General features: G+C 52.1%; 5 protein-coding genes across 5 annotated transcripts; 2 read left to right on the top strand and 3 right to left on the bottom strand.

The window, feature by feature from the left end:
* Nucleotides 1-1,581: 1,581 nt before the first annotated feature.
* EAH_00003210 (hypothetical protein, conserved) lies at nt 1,582-3,939 on the top strand (the record flags this gene model as incomplete). Its single annotated transcript, XM_013397670.1, has 5 exons — nt 1,582-1,653; nt 2,465-2,789; nt 3,046-3,293; nt 3,411-3,662; nt 3,781-3,939. 5 exons carry the CDS (start codon nt 1,582-1,584, stop codon nt 3,937-3,939), a joined length of 1,056 nt encoding a protein of 351 aa, XP_013253124.1.
* A 719-nt stretch (nt 3,940-4,658) lies between these two features.
* EAH_00003220 (splicing factor, arginine/serine-rich 8, putative) lies at nt 4,659-9,800 on the bottom strand (the record flags this gene model as incomplete). The annotated part of the gene is made up of 9 exons (XM_013397671.1): nt 4,659-5,396; nt 5,614-5,698; nt 5,866-6,025; nt 6,450-7,488; nt 7,991-8,313; nt 8,538-8,596; nt 8,728-8,915; nt 9,032-9,149; nt 9,601-9,800. The coding sequence occupies 9 exons, from the start codon at nt 9,798-9,800 to the stop codon at nt 4,659-4,661; spliced, it is 2,910 nt and encodes a 969-aa protein (XP_013253125.1).
* An 878-nt stretch (nt 9,801-10,678) lies between these two features.
* Nucleotides 10,679-12,367, top strand: EAH_00003230 (DNA-directed RNA polymerase II subunit RPB7, putative; the record flags this gene model as incomplete). The annotated part of the gene is made up of 4 exons (XM_013397672.1): nt 10,679-10,806; nt 11,100-11,220; nt 11,900-12,010; nt 12,194-12,367. The coding sequence occupies 4 exons, from the start codon at nt 10,679-10,681 to the stop codon at nt 12,365-12,367; spliced, it is 534 nt and encodes a 177-aa protein (XP_013253126.1).
* An 809-nt stretch (nt 12,368-13,176) lies between these two features.
* EAH_00003240 (farnesyl pyrophosphate synthetase, putative) lies at nt 13,177-16,713 on the bottom strand (the record flags this gene model as incomplete). The annotated part of the gene is made up of 8 exons (XM_013397673.1): nt 13,177-13,258; nt 13,418-13,572; nt 13,813-14,133; nt 14,385-14,488; nt 14,650-14,960; nt 15,282-15,786; nt 15,957-16,071; nt 16,174-16,713. The coding sequence occupies 8 exons, from the start codon at nt 16,711-16,713 to the stop codon at nt 13,177-13,179; spliced, it is 2,133 nt and encodes a 710-aa protein (XP_013253127.1).
* A 2,177-nt stretch (nt 16,714-18,890) lies between these two features.
* EAH_00003250 (hypothetical protein, conserved) lies at nt 18,891-27,893 on the bottom strand (the record flags this gene model as incomplete). Its single annotated transcript, XM_013397674.1, has 14 exons — nt 18,891-19,373; nt 19,625-19,751; nt 19,824-19,906; nt 20,639-20,755; nt 21,669-21,712; nt 22,030-22,224; nt 22,708-22,783; nt 22,986-23,224; nt 23,552-23,759; nt 23,844-24,013; nt 24,155-24,872; nt 25,996-26,100; nt 26,783-26,872; nt 27,294-27,893. 14 exons carry the CDS (start codon nt 27,891-27,893, stop codon nt 18,891-18,893), a joined length of 3,255 nt encoding a protein of 1,084 aa, XP_013253128.1.
* Nucleotides 27,894-27,976: the final 83 nt, after the last annotated feature.

Below are 27,976 nucleotides of genomic sequence, written 5' to 3' on the forward strand. Positions count from 1 at the left end.
GGGGGGGGGGGGGGGGGGGGAGTTTCGCTGCAAATCCCTTCCCGCTTCGCTGCACTGCCAGCTGCTGCTTATTTGCTGCCGCCGCGGGCGCCAAGAGCGACAGAGACAGCGGCAGCGAGGGCTGCAGCGAGGACTGCAGCAATGGCTGCAACAACCGCTGCAGCAAGGTCTGCAGCAAAGACCTCAACGAGGGCTGCACGCTGCTGCTTGCGCTGCAGCAAGGACTGCAGCAAGTAATGTAGGGCAGAGTGCTAAAAGCCACTAGTGTGACAGAATGGAGCCGGGTGCAGGTACGGCCGGGAGGAGCTTACTCTCGCCTACTGTATGTGGCTATTTGCCACGCGTATCAGCACGTGCTGAGTGCCTGAGGATTTACATACTTCTGCATGCACAAAAGGTCCTTCAGGGACAGCAGGGGTGAGGCACATGTCTCCACAGCTCGGGGCGGCGCGTGCCTGTCCATTCCCCATGCTCTGCACTCAGCGTCGGACCCAACACAAGATGGAGAAGGAACAGCGCCAAAAGGCGATATTTTGATGTGAAGACACTCAGTTTAGTTGTTTAAGATGCGTTGGCTGCGGAGGGACTTCGTCTGGTTGCTAGGACACTCTGTGTTCGTGAGAAAACATTGATTAGTTCATGGGGCATTCTATTTAGAGAAGCTGGGACACTTCGACTTGGAGGCACTTTTTGTATGGCTCATAGGACACTTCATTCAGTTGCTATGATTCTAACTCTCATGCGACGTTTGGACGTAGGGCTGCGGTGGTTTTCTGTTCTGTGGGCTGAGCCACTCTTGGTAGTTGTTTAGACTATAGACGGAGACAGGGCACATTTTAACTCGTTCCTTCGGTGCCTGCGTGGAGGTATTCGTAGAACATTTTAAACAGCTTCCGTCAGTTGCGTGGAGACTATAGTCGGGCAGCGAAGAAACATTTTGTGTGTCACTCTTAGCAATTCTTTGGAAATAATATTCATTATGTCAGATGGACGCCGTTTATTACGTGATAGGACGCCTGTTCAAGTGTCTCCCCAACTGACATCGTGTGGAGACTGGAAAACGAGGCTCTGAGGCAGGGGCGTTGCTCTGGGACGTTCAACAGCCTTGTGTTACATGAGCCGCGCGTGAGATATTTGCTTTACTTTTGAATTATTGACATTTATTTGAACACAGGCAAAAGACAGTCTGCGTTCTTGGTGCTTGTCTTCTCTGTCTTAAACGAGGCGTGACCTCGCCTGCAAAGGAGTGCACATTCCCCACCACCTTGAAACCGACGCGGTGAATCGGGTTATGAGTTCAGTTGCGAGTTCAGAGAATTGAAGAAGCGCATTATATCGCCACCGTGTTTGAAACCGGATACATCTCCGAGAGAGTGCGGAGGAGGGACTGTCTCCTCGACCGCTCTGGGCCCCGCTGCCTGGTTTCGTTGTCTTGCTGGACAAACGCCAGAGCATCTACCTTCTTCTGCATAAAAGAAGGCGTTGGAATACACGCCAAGCAGAATTTCATCTAAACAGGAGCTTATTCAACTTCATTTTACTCCTGTATCTGAATCGCGGTGAGGCTGCAACAAAAGAGACATGGCTGCCGACGTGGGCAGCGGCTGGCCCATGAGAAGGGCCCTGGAGGAGGGCCCACTAGAAGAAGGGACGGTAAGGACTGTTGCATCGAAAGCAAGAAGGAAAAGTGCCTAATTGAATTGCCACTACCCAGCAAGGCGCGCCCCACAGGCGACGCGTAGTAGAGACGAAGTGTAACAGCTAATGAACCAAAAGGGCAGAATAACAAGAGGCATACAACTGTCCTTACACAGCAGCTTTTGTCCTTCAACTTTAGAAGCGTCTTCACCGCAAATTTCGCAGGTCCTCCTCTGCTCAATATCTGAAAAAGCAACCACTCATTTTGCAATGCGTACTGAAGAAGGGCCCCTGCAGCGGGCGCCTTATAAGTACCTAATGCCTACAGTTTACGGTTTTCGGGTTTACAGTTGGGGTCTGGCTTACCCAAACTCGGCAGTGTCCTTTTATGAGCCAACTATACCACAGACACTGCATTGTTGCCTTCTTTCTTGAGTTTGAGGCCCTTTTTTCCATTGTACCCCCAACTGCCGTAGCCGCACGACGGTTCTCTTTCCCCCTAGCAGTTCTGCATCACGTCAGAGCTTCCCAAAAGGGAGAGCGGTGCTTCTCTCCATAAAATGGTTGCTTAGACCAAGAGCGATAGAGGCACAGTCTCTAGCTGCACTGCGCAGAACAGGGAAACCACACAAAAGGCAGCCGGGGGACTTAGTTTCTCTGCAGCTAGCCAGGTCCCCAGTAAGTCCTTGACGGCCTTTAAAAGTTCTCGCCTCGCCGTTGGGCCTCCTCCGCCGCTGGCTGAATCTCCCCCCCAACTGGGGCAGACCTTGTGTGGAATATTGTCTGTTTCATTGGTGCCGTTTTTCTCTCGAGTGGGTTGTTGCAGTTTCCGTCTTCTGAGGAGAGTGTCGCGTGGCTCAAAGAAGGCCTCAGCGGGCTGCAGCAGACGCCTCCGGACGGAAGGCTGGGGAACGTGTCTCTGTCGCTGGCGGGGAGGGGCCTTGGGCGCCTGGTGCTGCTGTGCGACTTCACCAAACTGCTGGTTCTCGACGTCTCTCACAACAAACTCAGAAGCCTTTACCCCATTCGCCTGGCTGCCAACCTGGTCCGTCTCCATGCTCACAAGAACCAAATTCAATCCGCCAACGAACTCTCAGCAAACCCCAAGCTGGAGCACGTCGATCTCAGCAACAACCACATTGCCGCTCTAGGTGCCACAAAGAAGCCCTAATCCATAAAAAGCCCTGAACCCTACACCCTAGCCTCCTAGTTGCCTGTTGCCTAAAAAGCATTGCATGCTTTAAGAGTTACTTTGGTGGTTGAAGCAGAAGAACTGAGGCCACTGCAGCTGAGATGCACCGCGTTAAGAGGTTACGCTGCAGCGGGGCATGGGCATATTCATATTGTGTATTGATTCGGGGGATAGACACTTCCCCTTTGGCTTGTGATTTGAATTGATGAGGTCAGGAGACTGGCAGTTCAACGTCCGTCTGCGTGTGCTGTGTCTCGCCGGCAACCGTATAGCCTCCTTAAGAGGAGGCAGCTTGGAGAAGAACAGCTTGTTGAGGGAGTTGGACATAAGTAACAATGCAGTTGACTCACTCGAGCCTCTCCCCCACCTCAAGTGTCTAGACACTCTAAACGTCAGCAACAATCAATTAAGAAGCCTCGAAGGCATTCAACGAGCCCCCCATTTGGTGGTCCTTCATGCTGAGGTTCGTCCGGCCCTCCCTGCTTCGTTGTTGCCTCCTGAAGGGAGCCGATGGCTGGCTCTGTATGCAATACAGTACAAATATGGAAAAGATCGTTTTATGTGTCTTGTTTTTAAACAGGGCAACAAGTTGCAATCGCTCGAGCCCCTGGGCCTCGGCAGGAATGGCCTGTTGCGCGAGCTGTACATACAGCAGAACAGTAGTCTGGAGCAACCGCTGCAGCTGTCAGCGCTGAAGTCAACCGAGGCCCTCCAGAGCCTGCAAGTGTCTCCAGGGCCGATTGTCTTCTTCCCTCACTGGCGGCTGCACTGCGTCCACATGCTACCGCAGCTGCTGCAGATCGACGGGGTCCCTATTACCGCAGAAGAGCAGGTGAGACTTTGCTGTCTGCCGAGCTTTCGTGCGTCCCCTACACCCCTCACACAGTGCACAGTGATTGCTGCTGTTGTTGCATTTGCTGCTACTGCTGTTCGTTTGCTGCGCCTTGCAGTTCACTGCCGCTGAGGCCTTCGGGGACCTGCTCTACGCACATCAAAGAGTGTGGGAGGCTCTGATACCAGACGAGCCTTTTGTTGATCGCCGGCTCCTGAAGCTGCATGACTCAACTGCAACAGATGCCACAAACACTGCGGGATCTCCACAGACGTGACTTGCAATAGCACCACTCCCACTCCCGTTGCTACTGTTGCTGCCAGTGCTGCTACTGCTGCTGCTGCTGCTGCTGCTTTCGCTGTTGCCGTTGTAAGGAGTGGGAAGCAGTTACAGCAGCAGCTGCATGCAAGCAGCACATATCCCCAGGGAGGCTCCAGCCACTGCGTGATAGCAGTTTCAACTGCGCCTTAAGCTTTCTGCTCCATAGCCAAGTGCATACATTTAAAGGAAACAGATCTTCTCTAAGTACTTAGTGCTAGACTAGGAGCCTCTAGGGTTTAGGATGCGTACAGCGGATATGCCACTGAGGTGGCAGCCACCGACTACAACGAGCTGAACTGAAGTCACCACAAGGTCAACATCCTTGTGAGAAAAAGAGTGGAAGGTGCAAACGAGTAACTGCATTAAAAAGTCAGCTAAAACGTCTTTATTAAACCAAAGTGTTCCGCACGCTAGTGCAGAGAACTCATCAGCTCCAATTGTGATAACAGGCCAGCCATGGCCAACCTCTCCCGTCGTTTCCAACAATCGGCTCTAGATATAAATAATATGCCTTCGAAACACAACTCCTTTCAAGAAGAAGTACCCAGCTGGTGCTCCTCTGCAACGGCCTGCTGATCCCCATGGGATGCTTCCAGGATTGGCGCTGCTGCTGCGAGCGTTGCTGCAGCAGCCGCTGCTGCTGGCGTTGCAGAAGGTGGTTCTGCAGTTAACGTTCTACTTGGGCAAACCCTCCTGTGAGGTCTCAGCAACTGCATCCAGGTCCAATGGGACCGCTGCCACGGTTGGCGCTGCTGTTACTGTTGTTACTGCAGCAGCAGGTGCTGCAGCTGTCGCTGCCGTTGCTGTTGCTGTTGCTGGTGACGGTGATGCTGGCGCCGCAGCCGCTGTTGAGGCTGCTGCTGCCGCTGCTGCTGCCTCAGGAGACAGAGCAGCAAGTGCGTAACAGTACGCCGTGTAGCATGCCATGTACGTTGCTGCATCATCTGCTGCACTGGCTGCTGCCATTTGCTGCACCAGCATATGCAAGTGCGCTGCAGTTTCAGGAGACAGCTGGCTCTGCGGTATAGCAAAATAGTTCATAGTAGCAGGGTCAGCGGTAACTGCAGCCATCCCACTTGCTGCTGCTGTAGTCATTTCGAGCTCCGCCGCTGTTGCTGGTACTGCGGCAGCCCCAATGTCGTACGGCGCAGCTGCAACCGCTGGCGTTAGTGCTGCAGCCGCTACTGCTCCTGCTGCAGCGGCTGCGTCGTCTGTGGAGGTCTTGTTGGCGCCGCTGCCGGCTTCCGTTGCAGCAGGAGCTGCTGCTGCTGCTGCTGCTTCAACTCGCTTTAAATAATCTAAAGACTGATTCTCCTGCGTCTCTCCCGATAGCCGCTTGCACTCCTCCAGTAGCTTTTGCTTTCGCTGCTGCAGGTGGTGGTTCAACTGCAACCGCGCCATGAAACTTCGAGCCTGCGCAAACAGCAGCATCAGATGGGGAAGAAGCAGCACCAGCGGGAGCCTGTCGGCAGGACATGTGCACGGTGCCGCAGAAGCAGCTGGGGCCACCACTGACGGTGCAAATATTGGGGGCAGGCGTCTGTCTAGCAGCAAGTGCCTGTCCCCTTCTTAAGTGCCTTCAGGTGACTTTAGTGTTGGGGCGCATCGGCGTGAGTTAGCTGCAGCTAACCAGTTCATGCGTTGGTCCTCGCAGGGGCTGGGGCTTGATGAACCCTTCCTTTTGAATCTCTGTCTCTATACACTTCAACACGTATCTGCAGCAAGCAAATACAAACAAAGCACCCTCCAAACTGCTGCTGCTGCCGCTGTTCAGGCTGCCATTGGTACTGTTGCTAGTGGGGATACTTGAGCTGTTGCCGTTGCTGCTGCTGTTGCTGGTGCTGCTGCAGCTGCTCCTGGCTAGAGCGGTCACCTGAAGTACCGGAGGTCCATCGAAGAAGTCCGGAGAAAAGGAAAAGGCGAGGCGTCGTCTTCGTACTGCAGCGTCCCACACCCCAATTGAAGCCTTAAAAGCAATGAGGGCCCAAGCATGCATACAGGCATACGAGACCCGTACGCGCACGCATACAGGCAGAGCTCCCCTTGCATGCAAGCGTGCAGACACACAAACTGCCCTCGCATGCACATATGCGTACACGCATGCATATATGCATGCAGAGAACTGCCATTTGCATGCATGCATGCAGACAACTGGGCCCCAGACTTGCCGTCTTAGCGTGCTGAACAAGCGACAGATCTCCTGCACACAGCAGTTGGTGTCCCAGCTGCTGTATTGAGACAGCAGAGGCCTATGCAGGCACACGAACAGAAAAGGTGCCAAAACCCTAAACCCTAATCCCTACACCTAAACCTGAAGCCCCGAAGCACAAACCCTAAACCCTAGCCAGTGCTCTTTTCGTCTCCTTCAACAAGTAGGCGCAGCAGAACAGATGCATTATTTAGGGTGTTCAGGGTTTAGGGCTTTGCAGATTAGGGAAAAGGAGTCTCCTCTTTCGCAAAGAGCACCAGCAACAATATTAGCGCCAGCGGCAACATCAGCAGCAAGAGCAGCAGGAGCCTCAAGGGCAGCAACAGCAGGAGAGTGTCCCTGGCAGACCTTGGAAAGCCCTAATTTGTTGTTAGGTGGGGCCCATGGGGGCTTCGTGGGGAGGGCCTCCATCATGGCGTCGATATCTTCTTCTTCCAGGTCCTCCCTGTTGCGTTCTATGAACAAACTTTGGGGCTTTTTCTTCTTTAACGAGAAACGGGTAACGCGTGCAGAACGCCACATTGCTGTCAGATCTTTTGAGTTGCTTCTGTTGTCTCCCTCGTCTTCCGAGTCCTCCTCCGCTTCCTCTTCCTCTTCGCCGTTCGCATCGTCCCCTCCCCCCGCTGCTACTGCCGCTGCTGGCGCTGGGGATGCTGCTGCTGCCGATGCTACAGAGGGTAAAGGCGGGGCAGGGGGAGGCTTTCTCTTTAATGGCGCTGCTTTTGAGGGGCCTGCGTTCAGGGCGTCTTCCTGTTTAGTTTTCGTCTGGCCCCGTTGTTGCTCGCTTTCATGTTGTTGCTGCTGTTGTTGTTGCTGCCGTTGCTGTTGCTGCTGCTGCAGTTTCTGCTCCTCTTCCTCCTTCGGCTGCTGAGAAGACACAGGGTCTTCCTCGTCATCATCACTGCCGTATGACAGCAGTAGCCCCAGCCCACCATCAGGGTCATGCTTGGGCTGTTGCTGTTGCTGCTTTTGTTGCTGTTGCTGCTGCGGAGACTGCTGCTGCTGCTGCGCCTTGGCTCCCTCCTCTTCATTTTGGCCCTTTGCAGTCTGTGCTGGCTGTTGCTGCTGCTGCTCTTGCTGCTGCTGCTTGTGCAGGTCTGCAGTGCACCCTAGAGAGTAGACGAACTCAAGCATTGCTTTGATCCGAGGGGGCAGCAGTGCTGCTCCGCGTGTAACCAAAGAGTGCCCCTGTCTTTTTAGCCAAGTGTAAAATGGATGAAGGCGATGGCTCGACGATAAAAAAGGAAAACGCCGCTCCTCATCCAGCAACAAACGAAACTCCATCCGCTCGCCCTCCTGCACACCATCCATCAGCAGCAGAAGCAACAGCAGCAGCAGAAGCATCAGCAGCAGAAGCAACAGCAGCAGCAGACGCATCAGCAGAAGGCACAAGCAAAACTACAAACACACACCCAACCTTCGTTGCGTGCCCACTGCCCCTCCTCGAAGTGCCGATGTAAAAGGCACTCCATGGAGGCCCAACAACACAGACCCTAAAACTGGGCAACATAGACACTAAGCATCAGACCACCTATACCCTAAACAATGAGCCGCCTAAACCCTAACATTGGCGCCCCTAAACCCGAAATGCTGAATCCCCCTAAACCCTAAACACTGGCTCCCCTTAACCCTAAACGGTGGATGCCCTAAAACCCCAATCAATGAATCCCCTTAACCCCGAACGCTGATCACCCTAAACCCTAAACACTGGGTCCAATAAACCCTAAACAGTGCGGCCTGTAAACCCTAGACCCTGAGTCCCCTAAACTCTAAGGTTGTGTTTATAATTGTAGCGCACCTCTCGAACGAAGTGTGCCGTCCGCTCAACCACTAAGTACTCCCTTATATTTTCAGGGAAGGAAATGTCAGTCGGCAGGTCTGGGAACGGAGGAACGAAGCACTCGCTGCTGTGTTCCTGCTGCTGCTGCTGCTGCTGTTTGCCCGGCTGTTGGGGACTCTGCTGAGAAGAGTGGTCAGCCTGGGCGTTTAGGCCTGTAGCAGCAGAGCTGCTGCTTTCCGGCTGTTGCTCTGCTTCTGCCTCCTCCTTTGCTGGTGCGGCTGTTGGTGCAGCTGCAGTGCCGTGTTCGCGCTGTTCCGATGCGGGGGAAGCCGCAGAGTCACCTGCACCAGCAGCAGAATCAACCCGCAGCACAATCGCAGCCGCAACTCGCACATGCAGTCCCAGCCCCTGCAGCAACCAGATCCAACAGTAGGCCCCCCCGTCCCAACAAAACCAGGAGGGGCAGCAGTGACCTCACGAGGAGCTGCAGCCTGAAGCAGCTAAAACAGAAGTTGCAGCAGCAGCAGCAGCATCATTGTCAGCAATAAGCAGCAGTTCAACCCACCGGTTGTTGCTGTAGCAGCGTCAAGAGAGTCTGGAGGAGGGACAGCGCTGTAGTCGGGGCTGCACACAGAGCGTTAACTCCACAGCAGAAGCTGTTAACTGTTGTGCATGTTTATTTTTAGTTCAAGCAAACACTACAATAAACATAAGTTGCTCTATTGAATGACAAACAAGACAAGGGAATGCCTCACCCCTCGGGAACTGGGGCCCCGTCGCTGGGCGGCGCCGGAGAAACTGCTGCTGCAGTCATTGTACGTTGCTTCTTCCTCTGCTGCTGTTGCTGCTGCTGCTCTAGCGTAGGCGTCCACTGCTGCTGCCCTTGCTGCTGCTGCTCCGACGAGGGCAGCTCGTCTGAGAAGGCCGAGCGCCGCGGAAGGTCCTGGAAGACATGTATTACCAAGTAAACCCTAAACCCTAAAACCTAAAGCCCAGACCAACAGACACTCCGTCTCCTCTACATTACATTGCGCCAAGGGCTTATGGTTCTGGGTTTACCTCGTAGCGCATGGATTCTATCTCGGGACTCTCCTGCAGCTCCATCAACCTCCGCTCTTCGCTGCAGTTCTGACGCGCGAAAGACGCGACGTCCCCCAGCAGCAGCCGCACATCGTAGCTGAAGCAGCAGCAGCAACAGCGGCAGCAGCGAAAAGGAATATAAGTGCCTAGAACGCCCACTGGTACTGCAATGGCTGCCTAATAGACTGGCGAGAGGCGAGATTGACGAAGACAGAGGAGAAAATGTATGAAGACAATACATGAAAGGCACAACCTAGAGAGACAAATGAGACGGACAGAACACAAGACAGGCAGAGTCAAAGACTGAGGAGGGTTTAGGGTTGAGGCGAACGAGGCGATAGAGAGACCGCTCGAGAGACAGAGGATGAAGAGAGAACGGCAGACAACGACAGAGAAGGCAAGGAGCAGAGATAGGGACAGAGTAACGAAGGGCAGCTTAGGGATACACACACTAACGAATGTCGCAGCAATTAGGACAAAAGAAGAGACAGACCCTCAACGGAAATACAGAAATCAGACGCAGAAAAAGGCAGAGAGAAGGCCCCTACCGATCTACAAGCACTTCTTCGCCCTCCACCTCTATCTTTATTAGCCGGTTGTCCTCTTCAGAAGCCGAGTCCCGGCCGCTGCCAAAGCGGCACGCAGTTCCTATGACGCAGAGACCGCCGCTGCTGCTGCTGCTGCTGCTCCCACTGGTGCTGGAGGAGCTGCCGATGCGCCCTCGTGCCCCCCAAGCAGCGGAGGCCATTCTGGCGAAACCCTTCCAATGCTTCGTCTCAAACCCTAAACGCTAAACCCCCGGTCAATTTGCAGTGCAGTGCCGAATCATAAACCCTCACCCCCCTATTCGCACCGCATCCTGCAACACGAGGAGGGAAGCCGGCGGGCCTCACCCAAAATAGAGGTAAGAGAGATCCCGTTAGCAGTTTAGCCGAGCAGAAGAAAATTAACTGATTGAGCGGTGCCTCACAGAGGCGAAGATGCAGCCGCTGCTATGCTGGGGTGTATGTACACGCTCGGGTGTGTACATATGTCCCCAGAGGGAACATCGATTCCAAAAAGGACTTCACCGCAGCCAATTGACTCCATTTATTGTTTAATAGAAATGAATAGTTCTGCATTTGGAGCAAAGAAGAGGCAAACTCTCTTGAGGGGCCCCTGGGGGCCCCGTCAGCCCAGAGCTGCAAGCACTGGCGAACAGCCGGAGACCTTGTGCGGCTGCATGCAGCTGCATGCAGCTACGCCGCAACGGCATTTTCTTGATCTTCTGCTGCAGCTGATACAGCAGTACCCATTGCTGCTGCAGCAGGAGGGTCTCTTCTGTCCGCAGCAGAACATTTTCTTTCAAACCTGCAGCAGGACAGGCAGCAGCAGCAGCAGCGGCCGCTTGTCCTTGAGTGTCTCTGTACGGAGGGAACCTCTACTACAGCAACGGCTGCTGCAGCAGATTGTTGCAACGCCAGATGCTGGAGGACGCGCTGTTGCTGCTGCTGTTGTTGCGGCAGCAGCACTTGCGTTTACCGTTCCCTCTGGAGCAGCTATAGCCGTTTTTGTGTCGCATTTCTGCTTGCTATCTGCATGCGTCTTGCCTAGTCGATCCTGCAGTTATTTGTTGCTTTGTTTGAAATGTTTTTTGTCATTGAGCGCTGGGAATCGGTCGCCCTGCGGCCCTCCCAGCTGGGCCCCGAGTATCTCGCCAGCGTGGAGGCACTGCTGCGACAGCAAGTGGAGGGGAAGTGTCTGCAGAGTGTGGGGTGCGTTATGAGTCGAAGTAGTTGGAGTGTAGGGACACCTCCGGCGGGCTTACTGCTTTCGCTGCTTGCACGGGTGCCCATCATAGGCGTTCTGGGCTGCGGTGTATGTACACCTCAACTTGCGAAAGTTTTTTTCGCTTGTTTTTGCCTGGCATCTCCTGTTTTCCTTTGCCTCTGCTTATCGTGTATTTTCCAGCTTTCTGCGTCTGCAGTTTTTCGTCATGGCTTTAGGGCGTCTGTCTGTTTACTTGTGTCCCGTCCGAGGGGTGGTGTGGTCTGAGGTGTATCTGCAGGTATGTTGTTTGCGTCATTCGCGTACTTCAACATCTTCCAGGGAGAATTCAGGACTCCACAGGGCTTGTTGTTGTGGCTGCAAAGTACCAGGCCATCGTTTTCAAACCATTTAAGGAAGAGGTACGCAGACGGAATGGACTAAGACTGTCGCAGTGTTGCCCCTCTAAAAATAGCAATACTAATACTAGTAATGCTAATACTAATACTAATAATAATAATAGTGGCAAGAACAGGAATAATAAGAATAATAAGCAGAACGAGTAACAAGAGCAAAATGCAACTTACATGTCCATGCTGCGTCCTGTATTACTGTTGTATTTACGCCTTGTATAACTTTATTTGCAAAAAGGTGATACAAAACGACGTACAAAGAATCTGCGTGTTTGAAAGTGCATTGGATCGACTCATTGTTTGTGTACTACTACTGGCTTGCATATGTATTGTATTTGTTTCTTATTCTTCTCTGCTTATGCCCACGCCATTCTTTCTGATTCCCATAGAAAAGGGGAAAGCTGCTGCATGAGGCGAAAGCGCTTGGGGTGTATAGGGAGGTGCAATGACAGCTGGCACACGAAGACACGAAATCACACATATATATTCAAATAGGAATACGCAAAACAGGCATTCAGATACATCACATCTTAAGCAATATTTCTGTTCAGCTGCGTTTTATTCTGGAGGTGAAGGCCAAGGGCTTTGCGCGTTGTTTGGGGTGTCTGTACACCCGGGACAGTCGTTAGTGGCTGAGGATTAACGGGGAATTGATTGAAATAGAGAGTGCGGATTTTTGAATGCACAGGTTTTAGATGCAGTGATAACTGATGTAAACAAACTCGGCCTCTTTGCACAGTGCGGCCCCTTGAAGGTCTTCGTCTCGCGGGCTTCTCTACCCCCCACATACACATTTCAGGTGCGTACAGTAATAAGCCAAACCCTACACCCTGAGCCCTAGGCTGTTGCCGTGAACCCTAGACCCTAATGCAAACCCTAATCCCTAAGTTGTTGCAGCCAGCTCAGAGAACTTGGCGAAGAGCCTTAACTCCCTAGTTGCGCCGCTGCTGCTGTTGCTGTTGCTGTTTGCTGTGTGCACCAGGAAGAAGACGCAATGCCGAGCTTCTCAGATGGATCTCTGGCCCTGCGTTCTGGAGGCGAAATTCGCCTCAAGCTGCTGGGCGTTCGGTTTGAGGCGAGCCAAATATTTGCAGTCGCAACGACCAATGCAGACTACTTGGGGCCCATCGAACCCAGAGAGACTTCAGCAGCATAAACCAGACCTAAACGCAACGGCACCGGCACTGGATGCGGCGGATGCTGCTGCGGTAGTAGCTGCTGCTGTTGCTGCAGCGGATGCTGCTGCTGCAGTAGCTGCTGCGCTTGCTGCTGCTACCGCTTTATCTTTATCTGGTGGTGTTGCAGCTGTTGGAGGTGTTGTTTCTGCTGCTTTGGTTTTGCTCCTGAGGCTCTTCTGCGCCTACAGACACTTGATAGGGGGGGGAAGGAGGGGCCCCAGTTCCTTTAGATAGCAGGGGCCCCCACCTCTCCCCGTTGTTGTTGGCGGCTCGCTGTGTGCCGGCGACGCCGTGGCGCTGCTCGCGCCCTTAATAGCAAAGCAGGGAAGGGAGGAGATGCCGATTTACTGTTTTGAATTGATGCAGAGTCAATACGCCAGACTAACTGAGTCAGTCAGCCGGAGCTGGCTCACTAGTTGCATGCACCCTTTGTGCAGGGTTTAGGGTTTGGGGTTTGCGGCTTAGGGTTTGGAATTCAGCTTCTTTAGGGTTTAGGGGTTAGGGGTGGGGTTTAGTACGCAGGGGCAAGCCCACCAGATGCATGCACCATGCACCATGGCTCAAGGGTTTAGGTTTTAGTCGTGAACTCCGCCGGAATTCTCTCGGTTCTAAACAAAACCGCCAAAAGTTCAGAGGGGCCATCGAGGCCCCCATACAAAAAAAGACGACGGCGGGGCCGGGAGACTGCGCATTACACACGCAGCAACGTGCAGTGTACAGACAACAGCGTGGAATGTATATTCAACGACGTGCAGAGTACAGACACCTGCGGCGCTTTCGTTCGCTGTCACTGCGGCCGCCGGTGCAGGAGTTGCAGCAGCGCCACGAAGTAGCTCTGGAGACCTGGGTGTTCGAGGCCATCGACAAGCCTAAGAAGCAACATAGATCAACACACAGGCCCTATAACTGCTGCCTGTTTCTGCTGCTGCTGTTGCTGCTGATGCTGTTGCTACTTTTGCTGCTGCGGCGGCTGTTGTTGCTGCTGGCAGCAGCTCCCTTACTTTCGCTGCAGTCCACCGACAACCCACCTTAAAATCTTCTCGCACGCGCCGTTTTCGTAGTCTTTGAAGCGTTCCTGGACTTTGAGGTGTACGTACAGCTCCCGAACGGTGCCCTCTCCCTGGACTCTGCCGTAGGCCTCGAGCAACTCCGCTGCTTCAGCGGGGGTTGCAGCAGCGAGAGCCTGCAGCAGCGTAGAACCACGGTTTCTGTACCTACTTCTGCTGCAGAAATCTGGGGCTTTTCAAGGTGCACGTACATTCCGCGTGCCAGCGCGGTGCGTGATCGCATGCAAAGCCCCCCGGTAGTAGCATCCGCAGCAGCATCCGCAGCACCTTTGCTGTTGTGTTAGTGCAGGAGAAGGCGGAAAGTGTCTGCCGGGCCTCCGGGTCACTTTAGGGGAGGGGCGTTTGGTGCCGCTTACCTCAACGAAGAGCCAGCTGCACTTCCCTTCGCGGATGTCAGTGCCCAGCTTCCCCAAGGCGTCTGGACAGCCGAAGCAGTCTAAGAAATCGTCCTGTGCCTGCGCCACACCACCAAATACTATCATACACACAAAGATAACGTCAGGAAACTCAGAGGCACACCCGCTGCTGCGCCGCTGTGCTGCTTCGCTGTGCTGTGCTGCTTTGCTGCTGTGCTGCTGTCGTGCTGTTGTGCTGCTGCTGTCGTGTTGCTGTACTGCAGCTGTTGCGCTGCTGCTGCTGTGCTGCTGTGTGGATGCTGTAGCGCGGGTTCTTAGTATCTACGGAACAGCAGAGAAGAGCTATGCCAACTGGCAGTTCTTCTCTGAGTGGCCCCATCAGAGACAGTGAAAGAAAACAAAGGAGGCGGGAGGCAAAGAAGAACAGAGAAACAAGCAAAACGCACAAGGAGGCAACAATCCAACAACGAATACAACCAAACTCAAGCAACAAACAAACAAGACGGGAAGGCCGCAAGGCAGGCATACACAGACAGTAACCAAACAAACAAACATACAGAACACACACAAACCAGAATGGAGAAAAGAGACACCTGAAAGTAATCTCCTGTGCAGAGACATATCTCCTCCGCCTTCGTCAATAGGGACCGGTCGCAAACACCACTGTACAGAAGCCCTAAAGAGACAAAAAGGCAAATGCATGCAGTGGTATATGCAGTGCTGCAGGCCATGAAGCTCTGTGTCGTGGGCTGAACTGCAGTTGCGAGGGAGATACTGTGGTGTATGTACACCTGACTGCATGCGTGGGGAGGTCGGTCTAGGCAGCCGCTGCCCTACCCAAGGCTGTGGGGAGCCAGAAGGAATAATAGCTGGTCTTTAATCTTGCTGCTGCTTGCTGCCTGCTGCGTGCAGCTGCAGTTAGCTGCTTCAGCGTGGCTGTTGCTGCTGCACTCCCTTCCCGCAGTACTCGCAGCAGCACCTGCTGCTGCTGCTGCTGTTGCTGCTGCTGGTTGTAGGGCAGCAGCAGCGTGTGCACTCCCCCGTTGCTGTCGAGGTGCTGCCCCAAGACAGTTTTAAATGCAACATCTTGCAGCAAGTCGCTGCATGCACTGGAGGCAGGGTGCTTTCCAAGGAACTCCCGTAGCACTCTGTACACCCCAGCAACAATAACACAAACCGTACCTCCCCATGCATACATACACCCCACGCAGTCTTGGGAAGTTCAGCCTATTCATGTTCCCACCAAGGGCATCAGCAGCAACTGCAGCAGCAGCTGCAGCTGAAAGTCCGCAGTAAAACCAACTTGAACACGCACAGCTACAGCTGCAGCAACGCTCAAAAAGACAAGCAGAAGCAACAAAAGAACCACCGCCATCCCAGCCCCAAGCAGCACCATCAGTATCAGCATCAACTGCATCAGCAGGAGGATCAGCAGCAACAGCAGCAGCAGGGTCTATGTTCAGTCTGACTGGTGGATAGCGTATATGAGGAAGACCGCGTCGTTGATAGCGTTAGCTGCCCCCACTTCTTGTCTTCTGTACCAGCACACTTTTCCTCTGCGAGTGTATGCGCCGTCCATTTGGTCATCTGCAACCAAAAAGGCGGCTTGCAGTAGCTCCACTCCCCAACCCAATACACAAGCCCCAGAAGCGAAAGCATCCTCAACTGCTGCTGCTCCAGCAGCACCAGAACCACTACCACACGCCAAAGGCGCTGCTGCCGCTGCTGCTCGGCCTGCTGCTGTGGCTGCTGCGGCTGCTACTGCAGTAGCAGGAGAAGAAATAACTGCAGCAAAAGCTGGAGCTGCTGTTGCACGAGCAGCAGCGGCTGCTGCAGCAGGAGCAGCATCGGCTACTCCAGTAGGGGCAGCAGCGGCTGCTCCTGCAGCTGAATCGGAAGGCTGAAGGAATTGAACCTCTCGGTTGGCAGCAAGGGAGGCATACACAGTCAGCAGCCCTCGCAGCAGCTTCCCCCCTGCATGCAGCAGCAAAGAGCACCAAGCCCAGGACTCTGAATGCACAGATCGGTGCAGCAACAGCACCAGCAGCAAACTAACCCACAGCGCCGCCAGCAAGCAGCAGAAGCTGCTGCTTCTTTTCACCTAAGCAACCCAACGCGGCCACTTTTTTTCCGTTTAAAGCCACCTGTGCAGTTGTAGTCAATGACGCGTGAATAATAACTCCTCAGGGCATTCGCCTCCTCCTGCGGGGCGCAGGCGGCAATGCGTGCAAGGAGAGCCTCTCTTAATGGGCCTAGCATCTGCAATCACCAACGCATAACATACATAACAACCTTCCAACAACTACTACCGACTCAATGGAGCAGCAGCAACAGCAGCAGGCACAGTGTTAGCAGCGATACCTGCAAGAAGCGCTGCTGGTCTCGTTTGATGTCCACCTGCACCAGATCAACACCCGACTCCAAGCAAGCGGCATCTGCAGCCTCAGGAGCAGCAGGCGGCAAAGGACGTCCTGCATAGGTGCCCCCACCAGCACCGGCAGAAGCCTTATTAGTCGCCGCTGCTCCGATGGATGCTCGTCCTACCGATACTGCCGCTGCTGCAGCAGCGGCTACATCTGCTGCTACATTAGTCTGGCTGCATAGGCCACGGCAAAAGTTTTTGTGAAGAGGGCACCAAGGTTTGAAAACGCCGCGACTTGCAGCAGCGTGGGGCCTCACAAGGGCCCTCCGTAGAGGCGCCGAAAGAGAGATAAGCAGGGTCGAGGCCTGCGGCGATTTGGAAGCAGCTGCAGCTGAAGCATCACCAGCAGCAGCACCTGCTCGTACAGCAACTCGGAGCCCCGAGAATGAAATAGCTGGGTTCAGGGGTCCACTAGGAGGAGAAACAGACAACGGAAGATCCCCGACGACCCAACGGCGGAAGAGGCGCCGTCTAAGCATGATGAGCGCCCTAGAAGATATTTCTGGTATGCATGAGACAGGATTTGCGCTGTGCATGGGGCAATGTTTCTGTGCACTACACTAGGCTTGCGGCGTGTATGGTGCTGCATTCAATGGCGGATAGAGGAAGTGGAGACAACAAAGGTGCGTGCAGGAATTACAAAAGAGTCGCAAAGCATCGCTGAAGCAAGAACAACTGAATAGGTGGTAATTTCGGAGGAAGAATCTGCATTGAACTGTGCGTACGCCGCAGAGAAGGCGCAGCCGACATGTGGCGGCTCTTGTGGATAAGCGGTGTATTTATATAGGCATAAATAAATCCCTTGAAAAATTCAAATTTGAAAATTTGGAGGAAATTCCTTCGGCTTTTTTCCAACAATTCTCTGGAGGATGATTGCAAAACGCTCGCCCCCCCCTCCAGCCCCGCATGTCTGTCGCCTTCCCTGCTCTCAATTCTTTCTTCTTGCATCTGTAATTAACAATATCAAATACATTTCGTATTATTTAAAACCCTAAATTCCTTATTTTGAATTTAAGGGGGTTCAGAGGCGCTTAGGCGCAGCCGACGTGCACAGTCACAGCCACAACCCACCGCAGACGCTCCAGAGCCGTCGGCGTCTTCGTGTGCAGGTGTTCGTCAGCCTACCGACGAAGCAAGTGCAACACAGTTTTTTCCGTTAAACTTTTATTTTTAGGAAATAATGAGCCGATAGAGGGCCAGGATCCCCCTGCTGTGCACTGCAACACAACCCACTCCAGGTGACCTCACCAGCAAAAGCTAACAGTGCATATCTGCTTCCACTGAAGACGGTTCTGCATGTTCTAAAGCAGCAGAGAGACAGCCGCCACCACCAGCAGCAGCACAACAAAGGCCGCACTCGTCTTCCTGTTCGTGACAATTGGTGCTCAGAGGCTGAGGCTCGTCTGATCCAGGCTCTAAGGGCGCACTCTTAGTCGCGGCGCTGTTTGTCGTCCGCGTCTAGAATCGCAAAAAAAACTAAAGAAAGCAGTGGGATGAGTAAACTGGGAAGAGAAGAAAAGACAGACTCGGGAGCGCCGCATTAGCAAGGTGGCTTCTGATCACTATCGCCAAAGGTTGTGCTCCACAGGGTTCAAAAAGACGATATTTCTCGTGCGGCACTTTTACTATCTATTTCCATTTCGAATCATCTAGGTGCTTTTCCAAGTTTAGCTGTTTACGCAGTGCAGCGGTCTGCGCGAAAGCTGCACGTGGCACTTGCTCTTACGCTGCAGCTGCTGTTGCAGCAACACTCTTTCGTCACGCGTTGTTCCTTGGCAGGTAAAACGCTTGCTTCTCGGGAGGAAAACCAGAATAATATTTAGGAGCTACAGAATCAAATAAAAGACTATAACTATTGGTGATAACAATTTCAGGAAGTTCCCACCTCACCGCTATTTTATCTGCTGCGCACGGTTTGCCTGCAACTGAGACTTTGCTTCGACTGTGAAGGCTTGGCTGTCGGAAGTGAAGGGGAGCTACTACTGTTGGTGCTGCGCCTTCTGCGTCTGCTGCCGCTGCTTCTGCCGCTGCTTCTGCTGCTGCTTCGGCCTGGTGCTGCTGTTGCTGCTCGCCCCTGTTCTCCAATTCGGAAGTGTGATATAACAGACCAAAGGATTGCCGGGTTCTGACCGAATGCGTTTCAAAGATTGCACTAGTCTTTTACCAACAGTATACACAAGACAAAATGGCATAACATACAAAAAAGAAAAACGGCATAATATTGTTGAAAATACACCTAAATTGAGTTGCAGGCGATGGCAAGGGCCAATAGTAGTTTGCAAGGATGACAAAAAAAAGTGGAAGGCGGGCCCCACACTCCAAATAATGACAAGCCCCGGGAACAGGACAGAACCTTATAGGCAAACGGGACAGTGGACAGTCAAGTAGAAGTGGCATCCAACAGCAGATGAAACAAATGCAAGGCATCTGTTGAAATTCGTGTCTATGACACTACTAAGACAAAGAAAGGCAAATATGCTCTCTAAAGAGAACTGACATTGGCTAAAAAGAAGGTAGTGTGCGACCGGCTGATGTATGAACTTTTTTGGCGGCTTATAGACACTTGGCTGTTGTACCAAACTCTTTCTCATTTGTTGTTGGGGTGTATGCGCAGCTGCCTCTGAGCCCCGCAACTATACACATGTAAACTGACGTCTCAGAAGGGCTCGTAGGAGCTTCCAGAAAACTGTGTGTAGTGATGATTGCTTTGTGGGTTTGAATAGGCTTCTTGTTGGGAGGTAAGAATCGTCGTGGTGTCATCTGCCCAAGTGTCTGCTTGAAAGTCGCTTTGGGGCCCCTCCCAGAGGCTGTCTTCTTCTATAGAGCCGCTTCTATCGCGGAGGTTTGAAGCGTCTGCCTCAATATCGCAGAACTCCAGAGGGCGGATGGGCTCTTCGGGCTGGAGGTTTGCGTTGGTTTCTCTTGCTTGTCTTGCCTTCAAGGAAGTCAGGCGAATGCAGGAGCTGCGCTCCTCGCTAGCACGCCACCGCACAGGAGGGCAGAAAGGATTTTCTTTGCTGCTCAAGTGACGCCCAGCCGCCTTCCCCTTCCCATCGTCAAACGGGGTGTACGAGTGAAACCCTTCCCCCGCAAAAAGAGAACCGCCGTGCGTCTTGTACAGATGTCGCAGATGGCCGACCTGCCAAAAGCATGCAAAAGACTAAAACAATTGCAAACATGTCGTATTTTCTGTTTTTGTCGTATTGCCCGCTGCATCTACTCAGTCTAGCAGAGATAACCGCTTCATGTGGCCTGAGCAACAGGGCTAGGAAAGCTACACGCTTCGTTGATGCAGACACTGTAACACTGGCATATAATATAAATATAAATACATATATATATATATATATATATATATATATAGCGCACTGCGTTGCGCAACAAGCGTACAATCAACAAGATGGTGTTGAGCAGCTGAGAGGCAGAAGGCGCTGCCGCCAAAGGGAAGGGTTCCTTTAGGACGTGAACTCCGTAGCAGACAGTAAACACGTAGACCAGAAGGGCCCCAGTGGCTATGCTGTGGCAGAAACAATAGGCAAAGACGAACGAAAGCAAGCCTACACCCAGACAAGCCTCTTAAACCCCTTACTGCCAACTTTGATGGCCCTGTACGGTTGACAAGCTGCGGGGAAGTGGGGCGGAGGAAACACCTGCTGCTGCAGCACTGCGATACTGACCACCACAACAAAAGCTTCAGTAAAGATAGACAAAAGCAGATCAACCAGAGGGGAGCCAGCAACAAACTAAAGCGCTGGGCAGAAGAAGGAGGTTCCTCAGGTAACGCCAAAGCCATTCGAAGCTCCTTAGTAGCTCTGCTCTGTTGACCTGTACAAGCAACATCGGCGCAAATTCAGTATGCAACGGCAGTGAGCAAGTATACATGCATGCTGTATGAGGTGTATTATGTATGATTTAGGTATTACTTTTACAACACACAAAACAAACAGTTGGAACTCCATCCCGATCACTCCTCACTGCCTGCCAGTGTGCTGCACCATAGTTCATAATGGTTTGGTCCCCCCAGTTTCCAGCCAAACAGTTTTGTTTGATATACAGCTTTAAATTCAACTTTGTTGGTTTTCCCTCTTTGCTCGTGTCAGTTCTCACTACCTAGGACGCAAGGGGCTGTAGTGACAGCGCACGGAAGCGCTGAGGAGAGGATGTGTTTAGTGCAGCAGCCAGCAAGGCCTCCTGTTGCCAAACCGCAATTACACAGCAGCAGAGAAGCAAACATTTGCCTACTGCAGCTAGCACGGTTCGCTCGACTGACGCTCTAGGTGTTACTCTTGTGATGCAGGCGGCCAAGCCATCTATTCTGCCCTCTAGGTATATAGAGAAGAGCTGCAGATACAGCTGCAGATATAGCTGTAGACACAGCTGCAGATACAGCACAGGAGACCTCACCTTCTCGCTCTTCACATCCATCGCCACCACACGTGCCACAGGACGCGAGACAACAAGCTGACCCGTCTTCGCTGAGAACCCCAGAGCTGCAAGAGGGATCCCGAAGGCTGGCTGAGGCTGCAAACATCCAGCACAGCACACAGCTTGTGCGCGCATCTCATGACCTGAAGTGTACTCTCAACTTTGTGATTGGAGGAAGAAGCATCATGCACAGCGCACGCGGACTCACTTTTGTGTTTGAATCCTAGACCCTAAACACTAAAACTAAGCCCAACAGCAAATTACAACGAGACGTACGCTCTACAGCAAAGGGTTTAGGGCTTGCGGTCTAGAATCCGCATGCAGATTCAGTTTCGTGTTTGACCTCAGGAGTGGCAAGCCATGTGGAAAGCACAACGCTCGTGTAAAGAACAAGCAGACGTGCAAGGCAAGGGGTGTAAAGCTACAGTTTCTGCTGTAGTATCTGTGGCGGTAAATGACTGCACCGCATCCAGTACCACCTGTTTATTGAATAATTGGCGCTGATACCATTTGCTGTTATTGCTGATTACTGCTGCCTTACCGGGGGCAACGCATTTTTTCTTTAAAAATATATGGACGTCCTGCGGAAAGGGAACACAAACAGAAGTCTTCACCGGTTTGCACTTGCCGCTATGCAACGCGTGAAAGACTCATAGGGTTGATATTATGGGTTTAGGGATTTAGTAGGGTTTAAATCCTCTCAGGAAATGGACAAAGCAATAATCAGCTGCAGTTCATTGTGGGACAGCGAGGAATAAACACATCCATCGGTGACACTGCAAAAGCAGCCGAGTTGAAGCCTTCGTTCTATGAATACTTCTTGTAATCTTCCAAGCAGCTCTGAGTCACTAGGCTCGCAGGGAGACTTCAGAATCTGTTAGTGACTCAAACTGGCTATACAACGTAAGATGGTGGGTATGCTTGTGATTTTCCTCGTTTATTTGTTAAAGTTTAACGGTTTACGGTTTTAGCGTATAAGGATTTGGTTGCTGTCAGAGCGCCAGCTCACTTTGTAGCCATGGAAAGAGAAATCAATCCCCACAATCGACTCCCCTGAGGCAGGCCAGCAGCAAATAAAGAGGAAGATTAAAACTAGCGATACTGGTGGAATTTCAGCTGCCAGAGACAGATACAGTGAAGAAGGCAGAGACTGCCACAGAGACAGCGACAGGGGCCAAGGCAAAGAGAGATACAAGCAGTAACAAGGCGAGAGGGCACAGATGGGAGGAGCGAGGGTGGAAACCCATGTTCTAGTGTGGCTATACTGACTAAGACGGGTTTTCTGTTGCAACTGGGATTAAATTGCTTCGAAACAGAAGAGAGATTAACTTCTCCATTATCTAAGCACGTCTTTTCTTAATGAGGCGTACCCTCTGACTTGCACTGAAACTGCAGAATGAACCTGCGCACGTTTTCCTCTAAGCCAGGAAGCACCTCCCTAAGGACCACGTGAGAAGACGGCTTGGAGGCAACGAGACTAGCGGACTGCTCCGTCTCTGTTTCTTCTCTTCTGCTGCTCCCGATGTAGTTGTACAACAGAGGATACATCACTTGCAAGTCGGCGGCTGACAAACAAGCACAACATGCAATCCCAGCATGCATTCCAGCATGCAGTATGGGTTTGGTGGTACATGCACTTGATGGAAACACATTTTAACACTAGCTGTGCATTTCATCTCTGGCAATCGAGCTTTTCTGTTCTTTGTCATAGTCAAGCTAGGGGAACGATTTGAACGTTAGTATATACACGAGCTTCCATTAGGCTTTCGCCTGACTCCACAATACTCACATACGGTTCATCATCTTTCGCCATTAAAAATATATCATTATATCGTACCCGACATAGTGATGTATTTTTTATACACTCTGCGCTACACTTGCATTTGCGTCTCTAAAGAATGGACCTACCCACTTGCGAATCGTATGAATGAAATGAATGAAAGCCCCTTCTTAGCGAGGGCAGTGTTGTACTTGTAATAATAGTACTACTATTATTGTTAGAATTCACTTGCACCGCTGGTTTTGAAAAAATTGTGAGCTGCACTTGCCTGCCGTTGGAATTTGCATATCTATTTTGCCGTCCTTACACCCTCGACACCACGCATACAATTCGACGAAGTCTTGCTGCAGACAAACGAGAAAACGCCTCGCAGAAGTGCCTTGAAAGAAGCAGCACTGTTGGTTTGCGCACAGCTGTGATTCTGTCGCGCTTTTAGATTGCAGCAGAATCCCCGAATCCCTGAAAACGGGGCTGAGCGCGAGGGAAGCAATGAACCCTCAACTACCGTTAGCAGCAGCTTTTTGTAAGGCAGTTTGCCCGCCCTACCGAAGAATCAAACACCAAAGTGTCGGGCTGTACAGAGGCGACTCGATCAGCAGCCAGTCCATTGGCCACCAGATCGCCTTCCTTCGCTGTCACAGCCCTCAAGTCTGAGACAGTCGGAGAAGGAGCGAGACTAGGATCCCACGGAAAGTCGGCAGCGCTGCGCGTCAAGGAAGATGCGCTTCCTTTACTGGGGGAAGGCGTCAAGGGGCCTATGGCAATGTTGAACCCAGCTGGCGCCTCTGGACACATGTAAACGCAAACTGCCGCTAAGGCATCCCATCTATGCATACGTATAATGCATGCATGAATGTATGGCACCCCACACACACCATATATATATATATATATGTGTAGAAAGAAATAAATGAATAAACAAATAGACAAATATATACATTTATATAGCTGAGGCGTGAGCAGTTTTCTACGAACCATAGAAAACCCAAGAGGAGCACAGCGGGTTGGTTGCAGGAACGTGCACGGTTAAACGTGCAACGGCAACTTGCCTTGCAGGAGCGCCCCGGGGGAGCAAATGACCTTCCACATGAGGACGACGGGTTCACATCCGCTGAAGCGAAGTTCAGCCCTTACAGATATGGGGTCGCTGCTGTTGCCCTCAACTGCAAAACAGCTCTTGTAGACAACATGCAACTCAGCTACAGGCCGGTGGGTCTCGTCCTGGTGTTGGTGGTCCGCCTGCCTCCCCTCCTCGCCGCTGACTTTGTAGGAAAGGAGGAGCCCTGCGTGGCACATCATCATGCCCGATAAGCTTCGACCCTACAGTCGAAGCCCTAAAAGTTCAAAACCCTATACACCTCAACAGCCTCAGCCACTGCTCGAGGACACGCAACCAAAGACCACACGGCCGCTCAGCTGTACATACTGCCGCAGCCCACCGTCTCCATAGGCAAGATTCACGTCGATTATCGGCATCAGCATCATGGACGCCATGGCATCGTAAGCAGTCTTGACGGGGGCCACAAGACGAATCAAAGTTACTGTTCCCTCATCCATGCGGAAGATGGGATTATCTGCGCAGAACAATGGGGCCTCTTTGACAACACACTGGCGCTTCCCTCAGCTAGAAAGGCAGCACGGGGTGGATTTTCTGTGGGCCCCAGGTGTCCACAAGTTCTAGGCGGCTGGAAAGGGGATGTGCACAGATGTCTGACCTTCTGTATACTCAGACCAAAGAGGAGTCACTTTGCCTCCCTCAACGACGAGACGTGGATTCTCTTCGCCGTCTGCGGGGTCTTCTGCGGGGCGGCCATGGATGTGGTGCAAGTAGGGCATGCCGTCCGCCTGTGCTGCTTCTTTTTGTACGAAGTTGCTGAACCTGGAAGCGACAGAAGAAGGCAGAGGAGAGACGAGGAAAGCGTCGAAATGCTGACAGTCATCTATCCGCAGGTCTTCGCTCTGTGGTCCGTAAAAAGCAAAACGAGGCGGTGAAGCAGCCTCCGCGGTGTCACCAGGAATGGAAAACCCATTATGATCTTCCATATAAGAGGGAATGCCTATAGACCCATCTGGGTTGGAGAAAACGGGCGCGTAAGGCCGCAATGGCAACAGGAAGGGAACGATCGCATCCAGTCCTCGGCCATCTCCCTGAACTAAGTTTGCATCTGCTCCTTCAGGGATACTTTGTTGACTTGCAGTCTCGACCAGAGAAGCTGAGGTTTCAGTGAACCCCCCGCTGCTTTGTTTGTGCGTCTCTGGCAACACACCGCTATTCGAAGCGAGCGAGGGTTCGGAGCCGCCGGTGGAATCGTCGAAAGCAGACGGTTCCTGTGGACGTTCCGGCGACACCTGCACCTCTTCCTCAAAGACCATAGGGACCTCTGAAGATTGTTGGCTGTTATAATCAGACTCCATCGGCTGTCCTGCTGCCACCTGCCAAGAGAACGCCCACTGGGTAAAGAGTAGGGTAGCTGCGAGCAGTGGCACAGTCCCCCAACGCCGGTGGCCCAAGCCCCCTCCCCCTGCACAGCCCCCTTGGGTTTGACACGAGCACTGGGGAGTCAGAGAGCTGTGCTCTGGTGGATTTGGTTTGCTGCACGCGTTTGGATGGCGACGAGAGGCGGCGGCTCGTTGGCAGTCATTCTTTTGCCCAGTGTCCATCGTACTCAAGGGCACCGAAAGAAGAAATTCAATCCACTTAAACAAGAAAGTGTCTACACGACTGTATCGATTTGAAGCCTGTGGAGAGATTTTCCCCGAAATGGGCCAAGTGACCCCCAGATCAACGACGGTGCGACACCTGTCACGGCCTCTGGACCCAACGGAAATAGCGTGTTGTGCCAAGCTTGCTTCCTTATTTTTCTCAAAATACAACAGTCAAAACAAATAAATAAGCCTAAAGTAACACGTTGCCACTATGCGGGAACACAGGGCTGAAATCGCATCTTCCGGAACCGTACCTGGTCGGGTGGTCAGCCCACCGGGCAATACCGGGGGGGATGCGGGGTTCGCAGCACTGAAATCAGGTGGTATTATGCATTAAGTAATTAATTGGCTGCTTGGTTTATTTTTTCTCTTGAAATGAAACGTATTCGGGGCCGTTCGTCCTCTGGAGGTGGGAGCCCTCCCTGTCCAGACGCATTGACCTTCCGGTGATCGACGGCTACAGAAAACACTTACTGCGACCTGGGCAGGAAGCGTTCAAAGGCTTTGTTTATTAATACAGTATGTGCGTCACTTCCGTGCTTAATACAATAAAACTCTTTCTTCAAATGTTTGTACAAAGGTTTGTCCCAAACTGTGCCTGGGTGGCCTGCGCCAGTTCACACACCGCGAAACGCAGTTACATACATTTTATCAGGTGTATTTAATTGAATACGTTCAAATAAAAACAGCCAACAGTTTTATTCTGAAGCCTTTCTACCTTTTCTATTGCAAACTGGCTTCCCGAGAGGCTGCTACCTCGCTTACAACTGCAGTGCCTGGGTGGGTGTGCCTTGGCCTATCCAGCAAACTCCCCTTCTCTGTAGAATTAAACACTCATTTGCAGAATAACCAATCTTAATGCCAGCTCAAGAGCCTGGGCCCCGGCTGCTCCGTGCTGTGAAACTCTACACTCTCTAGCAAAAAACATATACGGTACAATGCGAAGCCTGAACCTCTGAAAATTTTTAAAAAGAGCGAAAAAATGAAACCTCTGCTACCCTTACTCTAGAGGGCAATACTATGTGACCTCTGGAATCTCCGACACAAAAACGATGGGCACCACCCATCGACGCACCCTATCCAGCGGCGCGTTCGTTGTTTGCTTGTAGGCGCGTACTTTGCTTTCCTGGAGCAAGAATTCTTCCTTAACACTGTGTGCTCTATTGCTAAGAGTGTAATAGCAGCTACAGGACCTGCTAAAGCAGAATTCTAAAAGTTTCTCTGCTTGGAGTGATCCACCATACAGTGGTGTATCTGCACGCAAGTAGAGATGCACCTCCTTCGCCTGCCCCAACTACCTCTTATGCTAAACTAAATCTTCCCTCGACTAAGTCCCATATATCACGAGGAGATGAAAGCAGGCCTGATGCAGGCTCTTGTCGTGCGGGGAGAAGCTACTTTCTGCCCCCCATATATGTGGGCAATGTTGTCGGTGTCGGAAGGCGTCCACGGGAGGGCGGTGTGGCGCTTCGAGAGGCCCAGAGGTTTGCATACTTTCGCGGAGGCTGTAGGAGTCATCCAGTTCTGCATTCAAAGTAAAACGCATAAACAAAGGCTATGCAAAAAAAAGTCTCCACAGACAAGCTGGCTAACTGGGTTTCTTATGAATTACGTTTCGCCTGTGGTAGCACACGTACGTCTTTGCACTCGAGCGTAGGCAGCTTGTGCTGCCTTGGAATGGTGCACGCAGTAAACTTCAGTTCCGCATTCGTCTTGGGCATTAGACCCTGCCAGATACAACAGCAAACAACGTGTTTTGTTTTCATACACAGCTAACCTCAGTCTGCTCAACCTTCTGTACCTGCTAGACCTATGAAGAAGATGAAACACACGGAAGTAGCATCACAGAGGCCTAATACACAGCAAGCACCGAATACGAAGATGTTCATAATTGGTTGGCCATTTTAAGCGAAACATGTAGGATGCTGTAGGCACTTTTAGGGATCAGCAGGAACGGAGTACGGTCACAGATCGCCTGCTTTGTATTTATTCCTGTATTTGCTCAGCATGGTGGAAATACGTATCTCCACAATCTTGTGCTTATTCTTATAATGAAATCAACGATATGCAATACAAGCATTCATTACGTTTTTGACTGAAACGGTATTGCACATCATGCAATACCGTTTCAGTCAAATGGTAGCTCACGAGTATGTCGTGATCTATGTTGTCCTTAGCCTTCATCAAGGAGAAGGTTCTTTCTCTGGGAAGCATGTTGGAGTCGAAATTGGAGAGGTTGGTTTCTGCCGCTGCTTTTCCGGGTCTTCGTGCCGTCATGATTTCAGTGCGCCCGGTTAAAGGGTCTGTGACTTGGAACTTGGTGCAGAAAGCTTGTGGAAGCTGATCGGTGGCTATATACTGCCTCAGCGGTCGTGTGCTTCCTCTGTAGGGCAGTTGGGGAGAGTTCTTTGAACAGGAGAAGAGAAGAGTCATTTGGTCTGATTTGTTTGCAGCAGAGGACTGCTTTTTGCAGCCGTGGTTGAAGCGGGAGTTGTTGAGCTGCGCTGTCGACTTGCCCGCGTACCCTTGGGGGGTTATCATGTCTCGTGCTGTGTTCTTCCTACTGCTGGTAGTGGTGGTGCCGGAAGGATTAAAGGGGCGCAATATGTAGCTCATTTCGTCTTTGAAAGCTGAATGTTCCGCCCCCAAGGCGTTTTCACGTCGATTCCTCTGCGCCAGCTGAGGCGACGCCAACTGGGAGAGGCGTTCACTCGGCAGTCCAGCCACGACGGGTTCTCTGTCCGCCATCTTCTTAAGACAAGGTCTGAAATAAAACCCTCTTCAGTGATTCAGAAGTTCCAAATGTGAAGCGAATTTCGGAAATAAAGTGG

Source organism: Eimeria acervulina, genomic scaffold (assembly GCF_000499425.1).
Source record: "Eimeria acervulina Houghton genomic scaffold, Eah_scaff11, whole genome shotgun sequence".
Taxonomy (NCBI): domain Eukaryota; phylum Apicomplexa; class Conoidasida; order Eucoccidiorida; family Eimeriidae; genus Eimeria; species Eimeria acervulina.